General features: G+C 40.6%; 1 protein-coding gene and 1 long non-coding RNA gene across 3 annotated transcripts in view; both read left to right on the top strand.

Annotated features, from left to right (window-relative positions):
• LOC124194414 overlaps positions 1-11,730 on the top strand; it is a 40,555-nt gene extending 28,825 nt beyond the window's left edge. The window contains exons 7-9 of one of the 2 annotated variants that reach the window (XR_006874783.1): positions 5,070-5,244; positions 11,034-11,173; positions 11,470-11,730. This is a non-coding gene — a long non-coding RNA (uncharacterized LOC124194414). The remainder of the gene's footprint in view (positions 1-5,069; positions 5,245-11,033; positions 11,174-11,469) is intronic. The other variant, XR_006874784.1, reaches the window with a different exon arrangement.
• Positions 11,731-12,534: 804 nt separating this feature from the next.
• On the top strand, positions 12,535-14,412 carry LOC124194413. Its single transcript, XM_046588592.1, has 4 exons — positions 12,535-12,856; positions 12,918-13,442; positions 13,557-13,879; positions 13,941-14,412. The coding sequence occupies exons 2-4, from the start codon at positions 13,439-13,441 to the stop codon at positions 13,962-13,964; spliced, it is 351 nt and encodes a 116-aa protein (XP_046444548.1). The 5' UTR covers positions 12,535-12,856; positions 12,918-13,438; the 3' UTR covers positions 13,965-14,412.
• The last annotated feature ends 373 nt before the right edge of the window (positions 14,413-14,785 follow it).

The following is a 14,785-nucleotide window of genomic DNA, read 5'->3' as shown; positions in this document are numbered from 1 at the left end:
CAGGCAGATTATACGCGGTCAACACGGAGGATGGATCCGTTGACATTTACATGGTACATTCTACTTCTTCCCGCCTCTTTCTCTACTGAAATTTTTTGAGCAAAGAGAAACAATCCGAGAAAACGAAATTTGAAGAAAAAACATAACTTGTTGAATGTTGACTGAAGGAAAATTTGATGACTCGGATATTTCAAGATGTCCTCCTCCCTTCAAATTGATTGCATACCAACTTTTATAATGAAAAAAGGTTTCTAGATTACATATCACTTGAGTTAGACTCCAAACTAGGTCATGTCGTCCTCAACTTTTCTTAGAGTTAAAGAATTACATGTTTACATTTTTTGAAAGGCGTTTGATCCCTAAAGATTTTATCGTAAATAAAAAGAAGCGGGGAGCTGGATGACGAATCAGGTGTTACGTAAAAGACTGTGCAATCGACAAGTTGTATAAAAAGATTTCTTATTCCACTAGCTACCGAATTACTATTGGGTCTAATTTAGCTGCCAGGTTACCAGGGACATGTAAGGAACAGCGGCGCCTTGCCTTGACGGGGAGACAATAGACAAGAGGAAGATAATAAAAATGGGATTTCTTTTGTTATTCTTTTTCTTTCAGCTTCTTTGAGCAAAGAGGAAATGGTAAAGAATAACCGACTTCGATGCAACAGGGGCAACGAATAGAGAGAAGTGAATAAAAGAAAAAGATACGAAGGTATAGACAAGGACAATGGGACATGTAGGAGTCCGCAGTGTTTCCTTGGAAAGCGGCACTACTTCTAAATTAGAGGAATCAATTAAATACAGCGTGAAAAAGTCGTCCCATCATAATGTCGGTATCCAACTTATAGGACGGACTACTGGGTAGACTTAAACAAAAATGAAAAAATCAGAAGGGGGAGCGTCGTATAACAGATCTCTTTATTCTTCGTTTTTTACTTGTTTGTTTTAAGACTTTGAACAATGTTCCATGACTGCACGCGGTACACGCACTTTGCTATTCCTCGAATTTATGGGTGTGTCTACCTTGAATCGCCGCAGTTTTTATTTGACCACTGATGATGTTTGATTTGCTGCCATAAACTCATCAAAATGGGGAATTAATTGGCTGTCGGTACGTTTCCTGTCCAATGCTGTGTCTATATGGTCAAAGCGCCATGATTCTTAACTCTTTATTTGTTTATGTCAAATTAAAGATTTTATAAAAAAAACGAAGTCTTAAACTGGAAAAATCAAAATGAACGATTCTGTTCCAGCGCACTTCCAATGTTCATTAAGGAATGAAATCAAATGTTTGCTCTCAATTAAACCATACCGTTACTGCTACTGTCACGTTGACTCATAAGTAACGTTATTGTGAATAGATGTGACCCAGATTTCATTATTAGTTTACCGTTCGACAAGACCGTTCGAAGGGGGTGGGGTACAGAGAGAATCAGGAGTGTCCTAGTTAGAAGAAAATGACATATTGCATTGTAATCGGGTGACGGAAGAAGTCCTATAGCGCAGATTGATGTGACGTACTTGAACTATGTGAACTTGAGGTAATGAGAGTATACGTAGGGTCGTGATGATAACCAAATAGGAGGCGAGGCGGCAATAGCGTCGGTGTCTTTGACGGCCGAGGATCGTCTAGCAATGAGGAGTGAAGGTCTTGTAGGGTGGTCGGTGAGTCGAGAGGAGAGGAGGCAATTGTTTCATTGCTCTTTTGACATCCTTTTGATGACTGCTGCAAATGAAGAGACCCTTGTAATGAAGAGAGACCCAATCCTTATTCAAATAAACCAGAAAAGAAAGAGACCGAAAAACGTATAAAACGTCAAACCTTGTCAGAAAGAACCTCCGAACGTTCACCTTCAACCTCTTGATTCTTATTTTATTTGTGTATATTTTCTCTCATTTATTGCCACCGAGTTCTGATTCCCATGCAGTGGGACCCACTTGTTGGCTTCATTCATAAATTCATAATCCGCTTCAATGAGGCGTTGTTTTCATAATTCAGTTAGCCACCGAGGCTCTTGACTCTTTGGCCTGTACTGAATTCAATCCCACCTTCAATCGTCCTTGTCTGTTGCACCGCCAGGTATAATTTACGCTTGTTTTCCAACAACTTGGATTATTCGTGACCTGTTGGCCTTCTTTCTGTGACAACATTTTTTTATCTCTATTTCTCATTTATAGGAAATTTTGCTACGATGTAGTAGAAAACCCAAACTGTAAAAAATTATGATTTTAATAATGTTATTAACTAGATTAAGGGGGAATATTTGAAGCTTAAATAAACACTGCTTGAAAGACAAATAAGTCATTGGTGGCTCATTTTTGTGTTATGCACTGTTTGACGCAACCCTGTGATTAAGTATTAAACGTTTTGACTGAGGGACTGTAGCCTCATCAGTAACCAAAAAGACGTTAGCAGATGTGAGGATATGATTGAGAGTTCCTCTACGGACGAGGGAGAAAATCCCTTTCTCCTTATTTGAGGTTGGGCTCAGCCGCTGCGTCAATTCGTTCAAACTGCTCATGAGGGTTTTACTTCCCCGGAATATCAGCAGCCTCCGTCATCTACCACTGAAGGAGCATTTTTGTGTACTGTTTGAAGCTAAACAAGGGTTTTCTATAAACTTTTTTTTGTGCAACTCCCACTACATAGAAACAGGGAAGAATAGAGACGTATAAGCGGTTGATGATTGCATGTTGTTGATGCGTGTTCCGTAAGAACTAGTGCTTGAAAAAATATTACTTAATGTTTTTATTTCTCTAGAATCGACAACGAGTAATTAATTGTTTGAAGTCGACGTAGAATTCTCCCACCGTTTTAATTCCAACAATTACCGGGTCAAAGTTGGTTGCATAAATTAATCAATTTTTGTCCATTCTATTTTATTTAAAACTAAGAAAATAGGAAATGAAAAGGGAAATAAATTCACATGTAAAATTCAAACTGTGAATCCGAGGCAGTTAGTTAATAGGCAATTAGGCATGTTCCCATTTCGACTAATAACACAATTTTGAGATGAGGAAACAGGTACATAGTGTAAAAACGGTTCTGACCGCCGACAGATTTTATCACGTCACTAACTAGATGCGCTCTTCTTTGTGTTAATAACACAAGCCCTTATTTTACACACCAGCAGACTGTAGATCCTTTTGTTATCTGATGACTAAATTTGAGCCTTCGATTATATCATCACTTTTTGTTTTGAAAGGAACCCCGAACTCAATTAGTCAAAGTTGCGGACTCGTCTTTACTTCAACTTGTTTTTGTTTCAGGTCATTTGCTGTTGCGGTTATCACCGGCCCATCTTGTGTTGTGTTGTTGGTTATGGGAGATGGAGAAGGGATTGGATTGTTTTGATGGGGTTTGAGATGAACTTGCACCTAGACAATCATTTGGTTCTAGAAATTGCTTAGCCTTGAGACCGATAGAACAGACACTGAAATCTATTCTGGGAAGTCCTCCATCTCCTTACCATTTTAGTTCCAAGAGTAGCCAGTTGCCTCTTGGTCGTCGAATCGGGTAATCGGTAAGAAAGGACAGCGGAAATGTCAAATTTTCCATCGATGCGGCATCAGACGGACAGGTTATTTGTCGGCAATCATCGGCAACTTGTTGCCAAAACAGTTTCGAGTCGCCACTGTTGTCTTGTGGTCCGTCCCGTATGCATTTAGCGGTCTTTTCCTTCTAATGAAGTGGAATGGTAGAGCCAAGACAATGGGTTACTCTGTCCTTTACTGGGCAAAGATAGGGGTAAATAAATTTGAAATAAACGAGGGTGGGGTAGGAGGAGTCGAATGCATGTCGCTGTGTGTTCCGACAGTGTCCTATTCGGGGGACGAGGGTCGATGGAAGCAAAAGGTAATCAGTGAAAGTCCCTTTGGAATCACAGTCGCGGTCAAAAAACAAAAATAGGCTCCGCGCTCACAAGGGAGGGTCGTCTCGGAGATCACCGAAGTTTCCCACATGCCAAGAAATAATTCAATCGTCAAGTCCGCAACACGCAAAGACGAATGGCCCTTCAGTTGAGTTTCTCTACGACGTATTGTGCTTTCTGCCACCCAAGCGATGGTTGGTCGGACCATGGAAAGTTGCCATTTCCGTTTCTCGGGTCACTGACAATAACATCAAATTAACTACAATGATCAATTCAAAAGAGAAAATTCGTTATTCTGTTTGTTTTTGAGTTCAATCAAATGGCATTGTAGAACTCACACTGATGCGATACTGTACGTGTCATCACATAGGTGGGGAAAATAAAACTCCCGGCCCCATTTGCCCAGGTAGAAACTGATGAAGACATGAGAGCTAATTACAGGGTTACACGAGAGACTTGGTACAGTCAATCATCTTTTACGAAGACTACATGGGTTCCCCAAATTTCAGACAATTCCATCGTTCATCTAGGAAAAACTGCAACGATTCAACTGAATTGCTGCAATTGCTGAAGGACTAAGAATTTCGGGATTTAAAAAAAGTCCTGTGGGAACTGAGTACTTTGACATACGATTGTATAACCTGGCGCCAGTAGAACAACATTTAGATGAAAACATTGAATTTCCTCTGATATCATTTCTTCCATTTGGAATTTTACAATTTTTTTACCTCTCGAAATGATAGGCCCTATGCGAACCGTTTTTCATTCCGACAGCCGCACGGGTTTTGAACAAGACAGAAAACAGTGAAAGTCCCGTGGTCCGTTGCCCCCCACGACGGCCAGACTGACCATCTCAAACATTTTTCTTTTTTAGTTTAGTTTTATCTTTCTCTTATTCACCCTCTCCTCCACCATCCTACTGAGTATCTCGTTTTTATTTTTGGAGAGATAATCTTTGAACTATTTGGTGGTTGAATTTATGGTAGGATGAACTCATTTGAATAACGCCTCTGCTTTTTGTTGTGAATAGAGTTTGTTGTTCTTTTTTTATTGTTGAGCAGTAGAGTCCTTAATGTGGGAGACACGTGGATTTCTCCCGCTGCTTTTGACCTCTTGATGATGCTCTTGATGTGTTCTAGTTTTCTCAACAAGGCAGCTTTTATTTCAGTCTAATTATTTCGTTTATTTTCCCCAACAGTTTCGAGCGTCGGACGGAGGCATGTGAAGTGCAGGGAAGGAACGCGCCAAAGATCATGAGAGTTCGGTAACGCACACCTGTGAAGACAAAATCCCCTCTCCCTGGAACTATTCACAGTGGCATCATGTGAACTCCCAAGTTACAAACTTCGTTGGGGTCCGTTACGAGTTCAAATGTAAGTCAAATCATTTTCGTATTACTCCATTTCTATTCTCCTTTTCCCTTAAGGTCATCCTCCACTTCTTTCTTCCTATTTTTCTCATTTCGTGTGTGGAACATTTTGACAAATGGTTTCGCCCGTTGGCGCTATTCAACAACTTCATCGTTTTGCTTTTTCCAAATCACTCTCTCTCCTCTTCTGTCTTTCGTTTCTCCAGTTTTTGTGAATAGGCCCATATATTAAGGCGATTTTTTAAACAGCGCATGTTCCATGTTGTCATTGTTACCTGTTGAAGTAGGGAAAGGCCGCTGCCATTGAAAAGGTAAAAAAACCTTCACCGCTAGGCGCAACGTTTCTCCATTAGTGTTTCACCCAATTTGGTTTGAGGTTTGACAAATGATTTTTGAAGTCGACGGAGGGGATAGAAAACCAAATCTGTTCCAGTGGGATCGATCAGTTCAGGTTCAAATGATATCTCTATTCTCGAGATTGAAATGTTACCGACCACCGAAAGGACAGTAGAAATCGGATTTGGGGTCGCGTGTTAAAAGAAATAAATGATTCGTCATTTGTTATGTCAACCGAGAGAGTTGCAGGAAACGCCGGCCACTGGACACAAGCTGTGCGGTCTCAAATCGCCGTCAGCACCGGTACCGTTGCCGACACTTTCTTTTTCTCATGAGGCTCCGGCACGATCGTAATTGCGGTAATTAAACGTACGGTACAGCATTGAGGTCTATGGTCGAGCCAAAGGTCGTCAGGTGGTCAAGTGACACTTTCTCAACTAACGGTCTGCTGGTCTCCGACGAAAGTGAAACGGTCGGGAAAAGTCATTGGTGGGTGGGTGGAGGGGAGAAGATAAGAAACGGTGAACAACAGGGGCAGCACCCTTACGACGATTAATGAAATGAAAAGTAATTTTGAAATCACATAAAACACATGGCGATAGCAATAAAAAATGATTCTTTTGTTTTTGTTTTACCGAGAAAGAAGTTGGACTTGATGAAAGTGTCATGGGCGACCCAAGGGCATTGGGTCTCTGGCCCCTCATTAAGTCCTGCTGATCCGGTAGAAAACTCTCCCTTGTTACTTTATTCGTGCGCAGCTTGATTCAATCAAAACAACAAATTTGGTTTCCCTCGCATTTAATTCTTTTTCTGTGTGAGGTCCTGGCGAGTTCCAACTTTCGAGCGGACATTTTCTTGGTAAGGGCCCACCAGTCGGAAACTGAAAGTTGAGCAGCCCCTAATGCTTGACATTGTGTTGGTCCTTTTTTAAAAGAAAATCAGTGAACGGCAGTTGCGCTCATCAGGTCGGAGTGCCGGAAAGTGGCGAGGCCGTTGATTGCGTGGGGAGTTACAAAGATCAGAAAATTGTTTTGACCACACAACGAACGTCGAGAATATTGTTGAGGCAAAAGAATTAGAGGGAATAAAGTAAAACTGGGCCAGAAGAAGATGGGTAAAGAGGCTAAGTAGATTTTTGTACACAAATAGTAATACCTGTCCAATTGTGCTCCATTTGACTCGGCGGGCGACCTGGCTGTTGACGGGGCCGCTATGATTGCACAGTGGGGCACTTTGAATGCAGCGAACAGTGAACCCACACGCGTAACTTACAAAGTGCCCAGCCTAGCAGGCCGTCATCATCCAATATGGGGAAGGAGAAGCCAAACACTTGAACTATTAACGGGGGAAATAAATACAAACACGGTGAATTGGAGGAGGAGGGTACAAACACGGGGGGAGATTATTACGTGGGGCCTTTTGCTTTTGTTTCTCTTTTCATGTGAATCTTGGCTGGGCAGAGGAAGGGGGAGGTAGACATCAACTCACACAAACAGACAAGAGAAAACGGCAGTGGCGGTCAGGGTCCATTCAAGTCAGTTAACAATCTTCACTTGGCCAGTAACGATAATGAAGCCCAGACAAAAACGACGGGCTCGACGGACAGTGAGAGAACTGGGAAGTCCCTTTCGTATTGTTGTTGCTTCTTTTATTTTATTTTTTTCGGCAGCTTTGTCGTGCACGCGGTCCACCTCCACGCAAGACTGGCTGTTATTAAATCGAGTGCGCCCTTATAATTTTTATCGCCTCCTAATTAGACAACTGAACCCAGTTGCCCCACTTTCAATGTCGAGCTGTTTCTTCGAACCTCAGCCACTTTCCCTCTGCAGCTTCCGATGGCTCTCGGTTGTACCTCCCGAGTCTCAGCGGCACACGCAAGCCACACACGAAGTCGATCGGCGGAAGTAACACGGTGAAATTGCTTTGATAATCCCCAACAGACTGAAAATGAAAGCACGCGTTGACCCCCAATGAATAGCGATTGATCCAACCCAAACGGAAGTTTGAACAGAGTTGTTTTTCGATTTTCTTCACTTGTTGTTCTTTGCCGTTGTGCCATCAGTGCGAGTGGAAGCAACAGGTGGTGACGATACGTCAAAGTCGTATTTGTTGAGGACTCGCTACGTTGCGTAGTTGATTTGTTTACTTTTGGTGCTACACCAATGCAGAAATTGACTGGAGACGAGGGTGTCCCCGCTGAGCTAATCTTTTTTTTTCTTAAAATTGAGATTCTTTGGAACTCGGAAGCCCCTCAGCGGGGACCGAACCACCGAGTTACTCTCAATCTCATCGTACCTCGTCCGACTTTCTTCGCATAATCATGAATAAATCAATCAAATTGAAGGAGGAAAAAAAATCAGAGAACTCCGCTGGAGATTTTGACGATTGAAACATTTCAATTTCCATTTGGGTCCATTGCAAGATTTTTGTTTTAAATTCCGCTCCTTCCCATTGAATGAAGATCTGTTCAACTTTTTTCTGGCATTCCAATGTAGAAGTTGTTGAATGAATATTCAGCATTCTTTTTCCTCTTTCATACAACTGGACCAAAGTGTCACTTTCCTAATGGAAACTGACGGCCATCAGAATATCTAGCCAAAATTTCCTTGCACACTGTGCCCGTTTTGGTACCACACGTCCCGTTGGGATATCGATGGAGCTTTCCTCTTGTCTTCGTCGAACAAGTTCCGACAGGTGCCTGATGAATGAGGTCTCTAGTGCAAACAACGGCTGACCCGTTGATCAGTCAGACTGTCGACCATGGGCCTTTTCAGTGTATGAGCTAGCATCTTCTCTAGCCTTTTTCATTTTCCCCATTCTTGATTTGATTAGTGGACAGAGTCTTATCCACAGAATTTCGTTGCAGGAATATATTGTGGATAATTCTACTGCCCTACATGCAACCACCTCCTGTGAGGTGAGAGGCCTATCTATCATAACGCTGACAAATAATATTTCAGTATCCCACCTTTCAACGGTTTCGCTGAATGCCAAAGAGCTACATGTCCCTGGTAACTGAATCGGCAATTTGTTGTACTGGGGGGAAAATTGTTGTTTGTAAATGGGTTTTTCGTTTGTTGGACATTAATAACTCTGCAATAGTATCGCTGATATTAAAGATCCCAGTACTCTATGAGCTGACCAGTAACATCTGTGCAAACCAATTATTGCTTTTTGCAATTATTTTCTAAGGAATGGTGTAGTAACCGGGTTTGCAAAACATGGCCGACAGATGGTTACCTCAAGATAACTTTTGCTTTTGCAACAAATTCAGCGAAATAATTGTTTTAAAAAAGCACGAATTTCCTATTTGAATCGATTTTTTTTATACAATATTCGCTCTTCAGTTTGAATCGCGGTTTGAGTCTTTTATTTTGAACCGACCTGGTTTTGGTTCAGACTGGGTCCAGAAAAGTTTGCTTTCATATCAGATCCTTTCTAAAAGGATTCAAAAATGCAGTAGCTAACTGATCAGCCTTAGGTCACCGAGCCTCTAGCACGTCATTCCTAATATTCTTACACGGTAATTTAATACAGTTGTAACAATAGGCCGCTGTTATAAATTTAAGGCGCTTCTATTATTCGACAGGCGTGGATATTAGCAAAAGAAAGAATGCCGCCTATAAAACCAGGAGGGAGGTGGGCTGTGGGCTACCAGTAAACAACCAGTTCAGCAGCTTTTGTACTGACTCCCGAGTCGAATGGGAAACAATGCGCGGATAGACGAAAGAAAGAAAAGAATCCAAAAGGATCTTTTGAAAACAGAAATGAAGGCTTTGAAAAGAAGGATAGGAAAACAGCTGCAGTTTCAGTGACTTTTGTGTGTAGATCAACAGAAATTTATGTTATGAACCAAATCTTTATGAACCCAAGAATGATGACCTTTTCTAACTCTTCAAATTTGTGCATCTTGAAAATGAGTGGAAAGCTCTTAATTTTGTCTCGATCTCTCTTAGTTGATACACATAAGACACTAAAGTATGTGTGTATAAAGCAAGCGATGATAAAATGTTTTCAAATTTCGATTTTATTTTTCGCTTAAAATAATTCTACTGGCATTTCAAACTCTTTCTTAACTGTTTCCTTCAACTGAAATGAATTTTATAAAAGTAAAGTAAGGGGCTAAGGGGTCAGGTTGGGAAAACTGCTGTTTGATCTGCTTTTCCAGTTGTAGTAATCATCACTACTTACCTACCCATCGCTTTGAAAATTCAATCGTTTTCACATTAAGACACTATATCTTGTTGTATTTCTGAAGGAGGGAAAGGAGGTTTTTTTTTTAAAGATGCCGGCAATATTCGTCATTATTACCGTCATTGACCACTAACTGAGAAATAAGAAATAAGAAAAGAAAGGAAGAGAAATATCGATTGAACGATAGTCGGAAGAACTGAAAGCTCACTTTTCACCACCACCCTAACAACTCGTTATGTACCATACTATTTTTTTTTTCTTTTTTTTTCCTTTTTTTTCTTTCTTTTTCAGCCAACTAACTTTATGTGAATTTCTTCTCTTTTTCCGGGATATTCCTAGATAACTTTTTTGCTTGAATCAGTCGGTAATGTGACATGAACTCTGTTGGAGACCTCAGTTTTCTTTATAATATGAACTATTAATGTCGTCTTTTACGCAAATTTTCATTGTTCTATCGCCCTGCCATTAAAGGATACTTGTTTTTACATCGTAGTATATCTTTTTTTTTTTTTTAATTTCCAAGAAGTAACCCAATAGAAGTATTGCTTCGTTGGTTTATGGGTTTTTGTTGAAGGAGTTTCGTTGCGCCATAAAATTTTATTTTTGTAAAGCAAACCTGTACTTATGTTCTTAAAAGCCTAGAGTGTAAACCTTTAAGCCTCACTAAGAGATACAATACCGTACCAATCCATTGTTCGTGGGCAGTAGCCTAATCGAAACTCCTACGAAACGAGTGCTTTTTCCCCGTCTCCAGCGGCTCGTGACTTCTGGTTTCTTTAGCCTGATGTTTCAAACGTCCTGATGGTACTGATTAAATTATCGTTAATTAAACTTTTTTCTCATACAAACGGCTTTAGTTAAAGTTCGTAATCCCTGTGTTGTCTACATTCTATCTTTCCATATTGGTTATTATTGAAAGCGGTTCGAATGTAACGAAATATGAACTTGCTTTTCGACTCTCACAACGGGAACAAAGTGAAGCTTCTAGGGAAGTACCCCTTCCCTACCCTTTTGTTTTTAAACAGCTATTGAGAGTAATCCATCAGGTTTCTTTTCGATTAATCATACGCGTTCTTAAAGAATATATTCCACAGTGCACATGAATACGAGCCATTACATACTTAGATAAAATAAACATTAAACATAGATGAGAATTAATTTTAGTACAGTACTGGGACTGGGAGACTTGGGGTTCCTCATACGTATAACCAAGAAATAGTTCTGCAACAAATAATTTTGTTTTTTATTTATGTTTTAATGTAGGTGTGGGACCGGGAAAATACACCACGAAACACAATTGAGCATGCGTCGCTAGATGCCACTGATGTCATTGTTTCGAACTTCAAGAACTCAGTGGCTTTCTGTTGGATTATTTCAAAACAACTTCAGCCTAAGAATTTGAAGTAAGTTTTTCATTATAATTGACGACTTTTAGTTAAAGAACAGAGGTCATTTTTCACATTTGTGGAAATCTGGACCGTTTTCCTAATAGAATGATTATTTCCTTACTTCCAGTTTCTAAGTAGCTCTCTAGCATTTTTACTATAATCGGACGTCGAAAAGAACCTTATAACATTTTTTTTTTTAAATTTCGAACTAAATCTCTGTTACTTTTGATCTTATCCACACTACTCCAAAAGCAAATTTGCTTAAAATTTACATTAATCTTTCTAGTAAACTTTGTTTGATCTTTAAACAGTTAAAAGTTATGGAGCTAGGTCCGTATGTAAAACAGTGTTTGAAACTTAGATTCGGTTGCAGTGGAATATTTAAAAAAAAAAAAAAAAAAAAAAAAAGACTGTCCTTCAAATGGTTCGAAATGGAAGATTTATTCATTCCCGAAGAAACGAGTCAAATGACTCAAATGTATCTGGTATAAAGTGTCAAAAGTGAGTTTTAAGCCATAACTATTTATAGTATTCATTTTGATATTGGTTGTTGTAGACCCATCCCCAGCAATTTCAACCTGCAGAAGGAAAGGCCAGTTTACATATCCTTCCCTCTCGAAGGTCACGGAGATCATTACCTAAAACTTGTCATGCAGTGGTGTAGAGGTTGGGTAAGAACGGGATGTGTTATATAAACCATTTGGTATTCATTTTGATATTGGTTGTTGTAGACCCATCCCCAGCAACGTCAAACTGCAGAAGAAAGGCAGTTTATCCGAATTCCAGTTTGCCTGTCCTTCACACTCGAAGGTCACGGAGATCATTACGAAAAACTTCTCATCCAGGTGGTGTAGAGGTTGGGTGAGAAAGGGACGTGTTTCATCATTATCAAGCAGGTATAATCTCAGCCATTTGGTATTCATTTTGATATTTGTTGTTGTAGACCCATCCCCAGCAACACCAACCTAAAGAAGCAAAGGCCAGTTTGCATTTCCTTCACGCTTGAAGGTCACGGAGATCATTATGTAAAACGGATCATGCGACGGCGGAGAGGTTGGGTGAGAAAGGTACGTGTTTCATCATTATCAAACAGATACAATACCCGCAAGGCTTAAGAGGTGAGGGTGATCAAAAAATCGTATAAAAAGGAGAGAGAAAAGGCCAGAGACATCAGTCGAGTGAGCATCTCCGACACGGCAACAACTGCTGTGTCCTATCTGTCACCATCTGCCTTCTTCACCGTATTGCCAGTTCGCATCCATGGGTAAATATTCTGTTTGTTTTTTTTACACTGAGATTGGTATCAATCCTACTTTTTTCTTGATGTATGAATGTATTTAATATTTATGTTTGAATTTGTTTACTGTCTAGTTAATAAGGCGTCGTATGCTGTTGGGTCTTGTATCGTTGATGGCTGGGTCGACCACTGGTGTACCGATGTCTCCTGGGTATGGCGGATACCAAACCGCAATGCCGCTGCCTTACTACCCAAGAGCAACTAACGCAACGACCAGTTACTGCACCGAGATCTCCAAGTACTACACCAGTAAGGCACCGGAGTTTCATACCACAATTTACGCTGCCCCGAGCCACTCCACTGACGCCCTGAAGTATTACTCTGCCCCGAGTTACTACACCACCAAGGCGACGGAGCATGACTAAGCATGCTGCCCAATCCTACTACACCGAGGCTCCCAAGTATTACTCTGTTCTCAGCTCCTTATTGCACCAATTTTCCTAAATACTATTCTGTTCCCAGCTGCTACACCGAGGCTCCCGCCGGTAAAGTACTACTCTTTCCCGATCTACACAACCACAACTGAGGCGGACAAGGATGACGCAGTTCCGACTTGCTACACCGAAGCTTCTCTTTCGTGCTACGTTGATCAGAAATACTACACTGATGCTCCAGTTCACTACACCACGACCTACGCTACACCGCAGCCTCCAAGTACTACATCGAAGAAGCTGCCTATTACACAACAACGTATGCTGCCTAGTTTACTACACCGAGGCTCCCAAGTACTACATCACTAGGGCACAGGAAATCTACACGTCTATGTATGCTGCCCCTTCCTACTACACCGAGGCGCCGCATTACTACAACACTGAAGCTCTTAAGTACTACACTACAACCTACGCTGCCCCGAGCTACTACACCTACGTCCCGAAGTATTACTGAGCGTAAAAGGAGTAGTAAAAAAAAAAAAGTCGGTCCCCGAACTGCAGTGCCCTATCTGTCACCAACTGCATTCCTCATCTTGTAACCGATTCGCCATTATGGGTAAATATTCTTATTTTTACATTAAGTTTTGTATCAATTCTGTTTTTTTTTTTTCTATTTGTTAATATGCCTGTTAATATTTAATGTTAATATAATAATTTATTTACTGTTTAGACATCTATGGCGTCGTGCTCATGTTGGGTGTTGTATCGTTGATGGTTGGGTCGACCGCTGGTGTAGCAATGTCTCCTTGGTGTGGCGGAAACCAAACCGCAACGCCGCCGCCTTCCTACACAACTTACGCAACGACCAGTTCCTGCACCAAGGTCTTCAAGTACTACACCACTAAAGCACCGGAGTTTTATACCACAACTTACGCTGACCCGAGCCACTACACTGACGTCCTGAAGTATTACTCTGCCCCGAGTTACTACACCACCAAGGCGACGGAGCAGGACTACGCATCCTACCTCATTCTACTACACCAAGACTCCCAGGTATTACTCTGTTCTCATCTACTATTTGCACCAATTTTCCTTAATACTATTCTGTTCCCAGCTGCTACACCGATGCTCCCGCTGATTACTCCACCAAAACGGTTGAATACTACACCGAAGCGTTTAAGTACTACTCTGCCCAGATCTACAAAACCACAACTGAGGCGGCCAAGGATGACGCAGTTCCGACTTGCTACACCGAAGCTTCTCTTTCGTGCTACGTTGAACAGAAATACTACACTACCAGTTCACTACACCACGACCTACGCTACACCGCAGCCCCCAAGCACTACATCGAAGAAGCTGCCTATTACACAACAACGTACGCTGCCCAGTTTACTACATCGAAGAATTTAAGTATTATCCTGCTCCAAACTACTACCAAACTGAGGTTCATATTTATTGCAATTCTCCCGAATCCTGATTATGTCACCACTACTCACGCTGCTCCGACCTTTACACCGAAGTTCTGAAGTATTTCTCTGGATGTGTTGAAAGATTGCTGAAATACAAGATGGATTGATAAATAACAAGTTCATGTCTATTTTCACTTATGTAACTTTCCTGCTGCTGATAAATTTGCATGTGAGAAAATATTCCCAAGTGCTATGTACTTACAAATAATTGATCTTGCAAAATACAACAATAAAAATCCAAACTCATATTTCAATAATATTCAAACTTTCCTTTTTATAAATTATTTTCTATCATTAAAATTCTAAGTCCACCAATATTTTTTTGAAAAAAAAAATCAAAGTCGACACCTAATTATTTCTGCTAAGTCCAGACTTTTGTTTTTGAAAAAAAATTTAAAAAAATTCCCCCTAAATAAAGTTTTTAAAAATTTTCGCGAAAAATTTTATACGAATATTTTAATGGAACAAAATTTATTTTATAAGAATTTTT

Source organism: Daphnia pulex, chromosome 5 (genome assembly GCF_021134715.1).
Source record: "Daphnia pulex isolate KAP4 chromosome 5, ASM2113471v1".
In the NCBI taxonomy this organism is placed as follows: Eukaryota; Metazoa; Arthropoda; class Branchiopoda; order Diplostraca; family Daphniidae; genus Daphnia; species Daphnia pulex.
This window is presented reverse-complemented; position numbering and strand designations above follow the sequence as displayed.

Excerpts from the sequence above, each read along its gene's own strand:
- LOC124194413 (XM_046588592.1), top strand. Across the intron at positions 13,880-13,940 it reads TACTACACCAAGACTCCCAG|CTGCTACACCGATGCTCCCG; the intron begins GTATTACTCTGT and ends TTCTGTTCCCAG.